The 13370-nt window shown below is 35.1% G+C and overlaps 1 protein-coding gene across 1 annotated transcript in view; it reads left to right on the plus strand.

The window, feature by feature from the left end:
- Window positions 1-2330: 2330 nt before the first annotated feature.
- LOC121330520 (germ cell-specific gene 1-like protein) overlaps window positions 2331-13370 on the plus strand; it is a 34790-nt gene continuing 23750 nt past the window's right edge. Inside the window, exon 1 of the mRNA XM_041277095.1 lies at window positions 2331-3009. Coding sequence (XP_041133029.1) covers window positions 2721-3009 — 289 coding nt within the window. The 5' untranslated portion in view covers window positions 2331-2720. The remainder of the gene's footprint in view (window positions 3010-13370) is intronic.

Below are 13370 nucleotides of genomic sequence, written 5' to 3' on the forward strand. Positions count from 1 at the left end.
CAGCACACTCTACATCAGATCTACCTACTGTAATATGTGAGGCCACATCAATATCATTTGCAAGCACAGAATTATAGTTATGCAAATCTGCAATGCAGACCTCCTGAGTTGAAGGTTTGTTTCCTTCTCTCACACCGCTATTCATTACTGCCTGGGAAATTTTCACTTTATTTTTCTTTGACATTGCTATTTTCTCTCATTATTTGTTTATTTATTTATTTATGTATTTATGTATTTATGTATTTATTTATTTATTTTACTTTTCTTTTTTCTTTCCTGTCAAAAAACAACTAATAAAAACAAAAAATAGCAGTCAAGGTAGTCAAGGAAATACTTACAAATGGTCCCAGTGGTATCTTAATGATATAAATTTTAAATCTCCATATTTCAAATCAAGAAGGATTTGTTGGGAAATGGTGAAAAACCAAGAACCGCCTCAGAGCTTAGATACAGAGCTTTTACTCAGGTGCCATTTTTGTGCTGTTCCCCTCTGATCTCATTAGTTAGTTGCAGCTGGAAGTCTTGTGGTGATGTCAACAGCGGGAAGTTCAAACAGAACCACAATCTTGCAAGCAGGAACAGGATACTTTAGTTGATGCAGTCATTTGATGATACAAGACCATGAGTACCCAATTCTTATGGATCTCGGAAGGTGCACTCAATTACTTGAGTGGAGAAACAACAGTTTCTACAACAAAGTACTTGATCTCGCTCACGTTTCTTTTGGAGAGGCACAGCTTTAATGGTGTTGACCAGCAGGCAGGCACATTGCTGGGAAGAATGTACCAGATGGTTTCCATAGCAACGGGTACTTCACTCAGGCTGTGAAGTGACTTCTACTTCATAGGATGTTGGTAGTGAGTACCTTTGATGAAGGGAGAGCACGTTCTCTGAAGTGATCACGTCTTGGATGGATAAGAGAGCACCTCTTGGATGGGAGAGAGCACATAGAAAATGGGACAAACACTTGCTTAAGTGCATTTAGGATAACCAATCAGAGAAGCTCATAGGATTGGTTAATTCGATGAAGAAGACTAACGTACCTCAATTGGACTCTGTGTTAGGCGACTTTCAAATAAGATTGTATTTATGACATACCATAAAACTACACCTAAATTAACATTCTTACAAGCATTGAGGAAAGCATAGTTAAAACCAAAACTCTCATAGTAACTTAACTCTTTCCGAGTATCTTGGAATTAACTAAAGGTTTTTGTTTCATTTTCACCATGAAATACACGTTCGGTACATACTAAACATTTAAGTGCTTGTAGTAAAATAACTGTATAAAACACTTCTATAACTGTTGTCCAATATCTATAATACTCCCAATGAAAAAAGATATACAGCAAAGATGAAGGAGGATACCCGGAGATGGAGTCAAGAGTGGGGTCTGCTAGAACCTGAGCCTTCGGAGCTGCAGTGTGTGCTGCCGAGAGTGGTGTGGCTGACACTGAAGCAAGAGGTGTAGCTGACGGAGTGAGATGGACAACTGACAGAGCGAGAGGCACAGCCGATGGAGTGAGAGGTGCAGCCGCCGGAGCGAGATGGACAGCCGACAGAGCGAGAGGCGCAGCTGGGTTATTTATGTGTGAAGTGGTTTGAAATAAACATTAACTGGACAGTTTAACAAAAAATAAATCTCAAATCTAACATGAATTCAGTCTGTTCAGCAGTATTACGTGAACAATCACAGAGCTGCTATTATACCCGCATCATGGATGGAGGCTTACTCCATATCAATGTATTTCAGCCTACTTTGATTTGTCATAGTTCATAGGTGTGGTAATTAAAATGCCATTCCTATTTATGTGACACCACAACAAATGCAACTTTACATATTTCAACAATTATGTTTTAGTTATTTTACAACCAAATAAAAATGTTATATTGATTTAAATCTGTGGGAAGAAGGTAGTTGGTCCAATTGATGCACTTGATAGTTAAAAAAAAAAAAAAAAAAAAAAAAAAAGATTTCATAGTCAACAAGAGGATTGCACATAATAAAGCTTCAAGTTTTCCTTTACTTACAAAAATCTAATAATATTTGTAATAATAGTAATAATAATAATAATACCCACAGTGAAACCTGAAAGCAAGCAAACACGCCTCCAAGTGTATGTGTAATCCATGCAAGGGCAAGAGACTGGAAAATCCTCCAACACGACATTGCGAAGCAGCTACCTGAGGTGTCTCTCCAAGGAGGTTCACTGCCCCCCGCTGTACCGTCTGTCTAATGCAAGCTGATGCTCATTTACTAACAGAGCTATTTAAGACAGAGCATGTGTGTTGCTGTCAATACAAGTTCGGAGAGGAGAGAGAGAGAGACAGAGAGAGAGAGAGAGAGAGAGAGAGAGAGAGAGAGAGAGAGAGAGAGAGAGAGAGAGCAGAGAGCGGCAGGCATCAGGACTTGACTTCTACTCAAGGCAACTTAACAAGGAGGAAGCAGAGCACACAGGCACTCTGTGATTCTGTGCTCGGCTCACCAGTGCTCAAGTTAGGGGGATTTGTGTGCAGAATGAGGTGTGATAATAAAATGACTGTGTTTCTTCAGTATTGGATTGACATGTAGTAGCTTACAAGTAGAAAGTCATGTTTAGCTTTGGTGTTCTCATTTAATTTATTTATTTTTTGCTGTTTTTGGGATCAGGGAGGGGATATTTATTTCAAGTTTTTATTTCTTGAGTTTTGTTTATCTGTGGTCAAGAGTTTCAGGGACAATGAAGACCACTCGGAAATGTAGAGCCCTCTTGGCTGTCAGTTTGAATCTGGTAGCTCTCTTTTTTTCCACCACTGCTTTCATCACCACTTACTGGTGCGAGGGGACACAGAGGGTCCCCAAGCCAAACTGCAGCAAGGACAGGAAGCACAACTGCATTAGCTACAGCGGGAATGACACCAACCAGAACCAAGTGCACTACAGCTGGGAGACCGGAGATGACAGGTTTCTGTTCAGGCATTTCCACACAGGCATCTGGTATTCCTGTGAGGAAAACATCAACGGTGGAGGTAAGGGTTATTCTACCTGATTGTATTTAGCCACACAAACACTTTAGAAATAAAATCCTACCATTAGAGTAGCTTGAATACAGATAATATTAAGTCGACTGCGTTTGAGCAGTATTTTGAATAAGGTTCACATTGAAACCACTGTGCTTGGTCCCATTGGTGGTTCTAATTGAATTATTTCATTGTGCTTAATATCAAAACTGTATGATACCCATCTGTTATTAGGGTAAGTGGGGTGAAAAAAAAAAAGTTTGCTGCATTTGAAAAGAGAAGACTGATATGCATATGTATAATACCCTATTAAAAAAAAGTTCTGCTATGGGACAAAGGTGATTGTTCCTGATAAGTGCGAATAGTAATAATCAGCATTAACATTAAGCCACTGGAAAGATCTGGTGATATAAGTTTGTATTAGATGAAGAGCACACTAATGTTCCAGTTGGATAAAACTGGTAAAACAATCGGCAAGTACCCTTTATCTGGGGGTAGCTAAGAAATGGTCTAGGAATGTTGAGAATACCAGGGCTTGGAGTAAAAGTGAAAGGCAGTGGCTCTGGTATGTTGACCGGTGAGCTGGACAGGGGGGTTGAAGGATGTGGGGTGGGTATAGCTGGGTGACTGGCTGTATTAGAACTCCAGTAAAATATGATCCTCCGGCAAACAACGAGTAAGGACCTAATGTAAAAGCAATGATTTGTATACTGTTCATCTAAACAATCATCTCAGCAATCACTTCATCTCATACAGCACTTGTTGCACTGTTATAAGAATGACTTTAGTCTAAGGGATCAGTTACAGTTAACGTGATGGCTTTGAATCTAATAATTAACTGCCTGCTGCGAGGTATGATCACAAAAATGCAAAACATATATGAACTTTATCACTTTTGCTCGTCTTACATTTTGATAATTTAGAATTGTTCACAGTGATAAACGTAAGTTATATTGTGCATTTTATAAAACATCTTCAGCTAGCTTCAGCACCACAGGTAGCCACAGTGTGTGCTCCTTACTCCTGAAGTTGAGTCAAACACAGAAAGACCAGGCATAAATATTTCAGTCAGATGTTCTATCATAACCACAAATGTCTCTGTTACAAACTGCTATTTGTCTAGTGAGTGCAGTGATCTGTAAAACATTCTTGAAAATAACTGAATTAACTGGACATAGAAAAATAAAATCAAAAAGTGATTTCAAAGCAGAAGCATCTCACAACCAGTTTAGGTTCCCATGTCGGTGCCTGTCCACCACTACTGTGTGAATTCACAATGATTAAGCCTTTGCTGTAAATTGTGGAATGCACCATGAATAGAGAGTTACTCCATAGAGATTCAATCAGGAATTGGATGTTCCTTTATACACAATTCCATTTGAATTACAGCATTATTAACCCATTAAACCAAATAGATTTTCCTTTGAAAAAAACACAAGCTGTAATTTGATATGTTACAATTAAACTTAAAATTAAAGTAAGTTATCATGACAATCTAGTTAGAGAACATTTTAATAACAGGTAGACAGATGCCAGCAAAAAAGGCACCAAAAAATTTCAAAGTGACCTGTCCTCAAATATGGACAATGGCACTTAATGGGTTAAGTATCCTCTTGAACAGGAGCTACTTTGGAAACAGGAATTCCTAGTTTTGCATTAAACACAACAGAGGAAATTAAACCCTTCTCAGCAATGAGCGATCCCTTGAAGACAATTTAACTGTGAAGAAAAAATAACGCAGATATATACAGTACTAGATATTCAGCAAGTCCCATGACATTCATTATCGCTTTTATTTCAAAGAGAGTGTGAATGAGTTACCTGTTTAAATACACTTCTTGGTTGATGTATGACCACTTCTGGTTATTCGTAACAAATCCAAAATTAAATTAGCACCTCGGGACATTCCTTGTGTCATCTTTACATAGAACTAGCCCAGCAAAACCGCTGAATATGAATTTCCATGTTACTCCGATTGCATTTTTTTATTTACTGCATTACTAGGGGAATGTAATATGCATTTATTTATTTATTTTATTATTTCATGATTAAAATAGACTGTTCTCATGGCCACAGGCATATTGTACTCCTTGTCTCTTCAGTTTAGTAACCAGAATTTGAGATAGATTGTTAATATCTTGGAAAAAAAAATCTATTCTGTGGAATTTCACTAAAAAAACTTGGGTTATAGTATAAGAGGTAGATACAACCCCAAGCTTCAATGCATTTTGGGAAGATGATAAAATCATACGAGAAACAGGGTGAAAATGGATGAATAGAATTTTTTCATCATTACCATATCATTGATTTATATTTGTCAAAAAAAAAAAAAAAACTCTTTTTGAATTGGATCCTTCAATGGCTATCAAGTGGCACTACAATAGCAATGGCTATGAAATTGGGTGAAATGATAGCACAAAGGCAGCTACAGTCCAATGGTTTCACAATCCTATACATTTCCTAAATCAATGTGTTACACTTTTAGGTAATAAAGTGATATGCTAATGTTCCTGCAATGATTTCTCAAGGATAATACACATATTTTATAATGGTGTCCCAAAATTATTTTTCTAACCTTTTCAGCAGTGTTGTTATTAAATAAATTAATAAAAATGCAAACATCAAAACATACTGGCCAGTCTCTCCATACCAGATGCACTGACTGCAGTTTCTATCTAATTAATTTATGCATATAAACCAACAGCATGGTGGTCAAATAAAAACAGCTTTACAAAATGTTTTAGCAACTTGATTAAAGTTACCTTCTGCTTGAGAAACGCAACACAGGAACAGAGGCAATACCCTTCTTTGAAAACCCACATTCTGTAAAGTGATAAATCGGACTGCTAACCTATTCATTCATAAAACATTTTTTTGGCTTTCTTTTAAAATGTCAACACTATAAATGCCGTAAATCATGCATGTTTGTCACCTGAAAGTGAGTCAGTTCCATCCGAACAGGGATGTTTGTGGACAGTTCCTTGAAATCTGTCACCCATCCCCCATTGTCCTTAAAATATTTCCAAAACACAATTTAGTAAAGGAAATTGCATTTCAATTTAATCAAGCCTTATATCCAAGGGAAGGCATAGCGTTTAATATTTTACCTATAAAGGCAAGGTGAAAGAGTTCCAGTGTGGTTAATTGAGAGTGGACAAGCAAGTCAGGGGTGATTAAACAGCAATGAAAATGAAAAGGTGTTCCATCACAATGTATTGCTATATGGGAGAAATCATGAAGGATATTAATTCTGTTCATTGAATATTTTAGAATTCTGGTATTAAAGGATAATGTCCCATAAGTTTCAAAAAGTAAGAAGCTGCTTCCAAGTCCCTAAAATAGGTCTGAGTTATTTACTTGTGTCTTGTTAGTTTATTGGGTGTAATATTCCTTTCTAAAGCTTTAACAGTGTACACTGTAAGCATGAATGCATAAAACTGCCAAAGCTGTTAACTGTTCATTATTTTTAGTGCAGTATTTCTTGAAAGGATAAAATGCAATTTTTTTAAATGCCTTAAAAATAAATACAAAGCCCCTGAATTACATTTCTGTTGCGTTTTTGTTTCTGGTTTAGTAACTTTTATAGTTAGATTTTTCTTTCTAAAAATAAATCTTATTAATGAAGGTTTGGAGTAAAGAGTTTTAAAAATGTAATACTTTTGACATGCAGTAAATTGTTACAATCGCAATAAAAAATTGGCATCCTAAATCGTTTAAGGGGGTGCGTGGAGAAACAGGAATTTCCAAAGAGACTGGAGACATGTTCCCTAATCTTTATGTAGCTGTGTAATGAGTCTTTGCATACTGTACTACAGATACAGAGATGAGAAGGGAGGGAGAAAGAAAAAGTGTGTTTTTAATAAGGATTACATGAAGAGGTTTGATGAATTTTTTAAACCAGATGCTGCTCTTGCCCCCAATAACTGTTTGCAAACGTACTGCGTTTGTTGCCATAAATACACGTGTGAGTACAGTGAGAGATGTGTGGGCTGATGGGTAAAAAAAGGTCTTAAATTAGACAGTTAAACCAATAAAGATATCAAAAGTGAGAAAAATGGAAGGAAAGCTGTGTCCCCAGTGCTCTTACTAATGAGCAACATGTGACTCAGTACCAAGTTACAAAGACAGAGAAGAAGGAAAATATATATAGAGGAATTATTGCCATTAATACATGGTGAACGATCATTTTTCTATAAATGTGGGTGGTGGCTTGAGACCTGTGTATAATAAGATTGTCTGTGTATAATAAGTTTCAGGATAAAACTGCTAACCTCCATTTTTAAACCCAAACTCTACCACCAGTGCATGAACACAACAAAACAAAGGCAACACCAAAACAAACAACAATGGCATGCAGATTTCAAGTTTTATCCACAGAAGACCGGGAGATTTTTTTTGTACAGCAGAATAAAGCAGGTAATAGAAAAACAATGCATGGTGAGAAATTACATCAGCCACATGCCTTCCATGGGATGTTAGGCAGTGTATACTGATGGCCCTCAGAAAGCAGAGGTTCTTGAGTGGCGAGGAAATCATCCAACTCCACTCTCCAAAAAAGCCAAGAGAATTTTTTACTCTGAGTCTCAGTAATAGTTTATAAATAACATTTCCAAATCATTTGAAAAAAAAAAAAAATCTGTCCCATAACTTTCTAAAAATTACCTTAAGTGATAAAGACACAAACCACTGTATGCATTTTATGGTCCTGATTTATTTCTAATCTTAAATGACATTTGACATGCTATAGCTATACATAATTGCCATTTGTATAAGTGGATCAATCTTTATTAGATGTGAATAAATGACATCAATGTAAAGAACTGAAATAAACTGATAAGGCAGATTGCCAAAAGGGCCAGCACATTAGGGTTTAAAGAACAACAGCAATCTACAACAGATAGATTGATAAATTGACAACCAGAAGAAATACTATAGGGAGTATATTTATTGAAACAGACTTTGAAACTGCTTTAGCTTGCCATACAATATTACACAGGTGAGGAAATTAGCAATCTCTACAAATATCTGCTCTGTGAATCAACCCTACCAACACTGGATTTCAGATGTATTGTGTACTTCAGCAGTCCTAGAAACTAAATAAAGGTCTCAGCTTCCACTAATGACATCTGTTCTTGTAGAACATTTTCAAGCATGTTAAGAAATCATTGCTGTACCAGCTGCTACAGTACATGGAACTTCTATCCATTCATTGCAACACTGATGTTGTATGGGTTTGACTCTTTGCCTTATAAACTTGTAGAGCTGATTGGTTATTTGTTACAGTTAAAGTAGTGTTGAAAAACACCCTTAATTTAAGTTTAGTATCTCAGGATGATTTAAAATAGCAAAGGTAAATTAATTATAATAGAATGCTATTATATGTTTATTAGTGCTGTCACAAAATTAAAGACAGCTCCAATGGCATTAGCCAGTGACAATTATAATTAAGTGCTACAATGACTGTGGTGTAGTGTTCCTCAGATCCTGTTGCCTCCACCTTTCATAGCAACTGTACAAAGGGGCCAAGTTACAAAGCCAAAAGAAAAGTCCTGAGTTTCCATGACAGGGTTTCAGAAATTAACTATCACCCCTCTCTTTTTGTCATGCTATGTGTTAGTGTACTCGTCAGCATAAATATAAATAAAATTAATTACCTGTCTACATGGTAAAACGTGCTAGCGTTTCTGGTAATAGCTGACTCCACACATCCCTGGTCTGGAATGGCACAAGGATGGACAGCAAGAAAATAATAAATACTGGTAAATTGATTGTTATTATTATTTTTTTTTTGCTTTCATTCCACTATAGGTAATATAGGAAATGGAAATTCCATTGGGGTCAGAATGAAACACATTTGTTGGAGTTGAAAAAAAGAATTCCAAATAAATAAAACATACAGCTTTTCCTTTGTTGTCTTATTACCCAAGAGAAACACAGACAGAATGGAGGGAGTTGTCAAGGTAACAATCTTCCGACCTTCATCAGGGAAACAACCAGATCTTTATTAAGCAGAATACATAATTCTGTCTAGAAAGGCTTGCAGAGGTTTCTGAACTCATTAAAAGTGATCTTATATTAGTGATAATCAAACCTTCTGATAGATTTTCACACCTCTTATTGACAGTAGAAGCAGTGTCACTGGCCTGCCCTTTATCTTTGTGCTGGAGTTACTGTATATTTTAACAATCACTCAATTCACTCAGGTCTGCCAAAGCCATAGGTAATGCACGGCTACTAGGATTCTGTTGTCATGAATAAATGCATATTAAGGTTTATTTCAAAATTGCCGACCTTACAGTAATTACACTTTGGTTCACACAGCCAAGTCAAAGCCAACTCCCATTCCCTTAGAGCCTTTAAAACTTGCTGGCACACTTATTATGAAATCCAAAATCCTAAATCGGCATGAATAGCATAGGAAAACATGTAAAATGGGTTGTTTAAATCTGAGGCAGACTTTATAATAAGTTTTTATAACTCTCATGTAATTACATACAAACAAGTGCACGACTGGCTATTAAATTCTATTAAAGTAAAATATAATAAATGCTTACAACCCTGAGACTGACGTTAGTTAGCCCTGAATAAGCTTAGATACAGTATGAGTTTTGAATGTGTCCTAAATTAATGCTTACTTGAAATTAATTCAATAGAAAATATAGTTCAGACACAATTCAGCACAGAACTTTAGCCTCCTATGCGGATTAGGCTGGTATACCGCGAGAGGTGAAATAGAAAAGAAAGAAAAAGGAAGAACTCTACTTGAATCTGTACCCTAACAGTTTGCTTCTAATCCCCAATAGATATGCAACATCATGTGCAGAGGCATCAGATAGAATTACATGGCCTCAACACAAAACATGCAATCGTAGTTTTCCCCCCAGCAAAGGTAACAAAATGAATTTGGAGCAAATATTGCATAGCGGTCCTTGTGCAGTCGCACACAGATTGTCAATAAATATTATTTTACACCAGTGCGATACCATTTGCAGCTTGCCACAGATCATTCAGTATTTGGTGATTGTCAGTTAGAAATCTACTACACACAAATGCCACTGCTCATGTCTGTGATTGAAATTGGAGCGCTGGAAGTTACCCTGACAAGTAAAATAAATGGTGCCTTTGAACACTAATAATCTCTCCTGTTTCTGCTGGTGTGCTGTCATTTTTTTGTGTACACCCAAGACCTGCTAGTATAACTACAACACACGCAGTTTCAATTAAATTGAAATCTGTGATACTTTTTATAAAAAGGAAAAATGTTATCTAAAAAAATACATAATTTTTTTTCTACTTATACTAATAATATATATATATATATATATATATATATATATATATATATATATATATATATATATATATATATATATATTATATCAAAGAGCCAGCTATTTTGCAGCTTTATATATATATATAATTAGTATATATATATATATAATATATATAGATATATAATATATTATATATATATATATATAATATTAAACTGTCATTGCCTTAGCTTTTATTGTTTTACTTTTTAAAGCTTTTTAATGCTAAACAACTATAGCATTATGAAATTACATGAAAGTAGAATTATGATTCTGTATTTCCTATATTGTATTCTGTATGTTACTATCCTTTACAATGACAATACATCCATATCATTCTACAATTACAATTACTCCATATTGGTGGTGATATAGGAGTACAATAAGGCTGTACCAGTTGCCCATAGTTGGGTGCTCTGGTTTATCATGACAAATATATAAAATATGAAATTTGGTTACACCTTTTTAGAGGATCTATTATTTAAAGGCATGTATTAATTGTATTTTATAGCTCATTATTAATAACAGTGGGAAAGTTCACTGAACAGCTTGCATTATGACTGTAGTAAATAATATTACTAACTAGGTGAATCTCTATTCTACTCCATTAGGTTTCTTTCATCTATTTGTATTATTTCCTTTTATTGTCCTACTGTAACTCTTGCCTCAATCCAAACCATTAGTTCTGGGAAACAGACAGCATTATTGATAACAATTCTCTCTCTAGTTCCTGTTAACCATTGTCCAGTTCATACAAAATGTAACCTGTGCCTAGATGAAGTCAAAAGTATGGCAAGTCAGGTCATATCCATTATAAAGTATATCTATGGAGGTGCCATAAACTTCATTCAGAGCCTGAAGATGTTGATTAATTAGTTAGTAAAGTAAAATATTTTTTAAGCTGTAAGTTTAAATTTGGTAATAGCAAATGGTGCACTCATTTTAAAGAGCAGGGCAGACTGAAAATGATGTTATAAATAGAGCTGTCTGCATCTGACAAGTTTTGAATTATAGCCGGTGTTGCTATTCCATATTCTACAGTATTAGTTTCACACTTTAGCTGTCTGTGTTGCACACTGAGATACAGGGAAGTGCTAGGAAATGGAGGTGTCAGTCTCACTAAAGTTTTTATTTAGAGGGAATCAATACTAAGATTTCATAGTTAGTGTTCCATCATTACAATGGCAGCCAGAATTGTTACCTTTTAATCAGTTATCTGATTTGAGTATGACATGATGTGAGGCATAGCGAATATACAGTGAAACCCAAGGCAGTACCTGCTGTAGATCAGTGACATATTTAAAACATTTTGGTTGGATGATAAGTTTTCTGACAGTTTTGATAACAAAGGAGGGTGTTTCTTGGCTTGAAAACCATGCTGTTGACATTATGGGTCCTATACATGCAACTACTACAAGACTATTTTAACTTTTTGACTGACACACAAATAGAACATTTGTGTTCCTACTGTGCAATGGTAGAAATTGCACATTATTAATATCACAATATCAAACACAAAATGTCAAAATGTTAATGTACTCTAAGGTAGAACACTCCCATGCATTAATAACACATATATCTGGATGGGAAAATGGAAATATGTAGCAGCTGAGTACTTTATGATCGAGTGTGTTGCCAGTTTTACAACCAGTGCTGTCAAACCCTGATCGCTTACACACACACACACACACACACACACACACACACATATATATATATAGTTCTAGATATATATAGATATATATATATATCTATATATATATATATATATATATATATATATAATATATATATTCTACATAAAAATTTACATTGTAAAACAGATGATTTCTAATGTGTAATTTATATGTGTCCTGTTTGGGTTATACTTTAGAAGCAATGTGATTTAAAAAGACTTATTTTGCTGTAACAATCTTTATGTTCAACAATATTTTTTTATGACGCAATCGGCACATTAGGAGAGAAAGTTAAACTTCCAGAATTAAATCCAGCATGTCACTCATTACCTTTACATGGTTCACGATTAAACTGCTGATTTACCTGGCACCCATGCTGAGGACCAGGGAGATGCAGGTTTCCAATCCCAGCTCAGCCTCTGATGTATCTGATGTCTGGAGTCCTCCGTTGCTCTCCTGGAAGAACAGATGTGCTCAAGAACTTAGAGTGCAAGATATGCTGTAAAAAAAAAAAAAAAAAAAAAAGTAAATTCCAAATCTACACTTAATTCTGTCTGATTCTGCCTTAATCCCTCCAATAAACTGAGACTAATCCCATGTGCACAGCTTGAAGGCTTTCAGCCTTCATAAATTAATTAAATCCATTAATTTTCTTTAGAATGTATTCCTTCATTCTGATAGCTCAGAGCAAGTACATTTCTTTGAGAATATTAGTGATATAAGAGCACTGGATGCAACAAGGCAGAGCCACTAAAGATTTCAGTACTGTGGGATCACAAATAAGTCATTTTTTTTTACCCCCCCCAAAAATAAAGAGCACATAGAATTTTTTTAGTTTGGGGACAATAGGCTATATTCAATTGATCTCAACAGTGGCAGGTTTACATATTAATTACATTATAGGAATAGATTCATTTTGGGCTCTTTAATCTTAATTTTCATTAGCGTGTTTTTTTCAGAAAGAAAAAATGCACCTGATAAAGTTACCAAACCAAACATAAACAACCAAGGCATTTAATTTAAGGGCTTGCTAGTAATTTGTTGTCTGATAGCTCTGGGTTCATTTATATGTTTAACAAAATTAGAACAATCCAATGTTTATTTTTCATAAAAGATAATTCCATTTTTATTCATTTCACAACATTACCCCAAATAACTGCTTGCATTTCAAATTCTCAAAGTATTCAATAATTGTTCTTCTTTATTGATTCTCTGTCAATTGCAGTTTACTCTATAAGTTGACATTAAACATTAAAATTCATTTAACTTTTTTAATTAAATATCTTTCTTACAATAGTTGAATCTGCAGTTTCAGTTCTGTTTATGAGACCTGTAATCTTTGTCTAAGCAGAGAAGTTTAAAATACAATATTACTGCTCTT

This window comes from Polyodon spathula, chromosome 18 (genome assembly GCF_017654505.1).
Source record: "Polyodon spathula isolate WHYD16114869_AA chromosome 18, ASM1765450v1, whole genome shotgun sequence".
Taxonomy (NCBI): Eukaryota; Metazoa; Chordata; class Actinopteri; order Acipenseriformes; family Polyodontidae; genus Polyodon; species Polyodon spathula.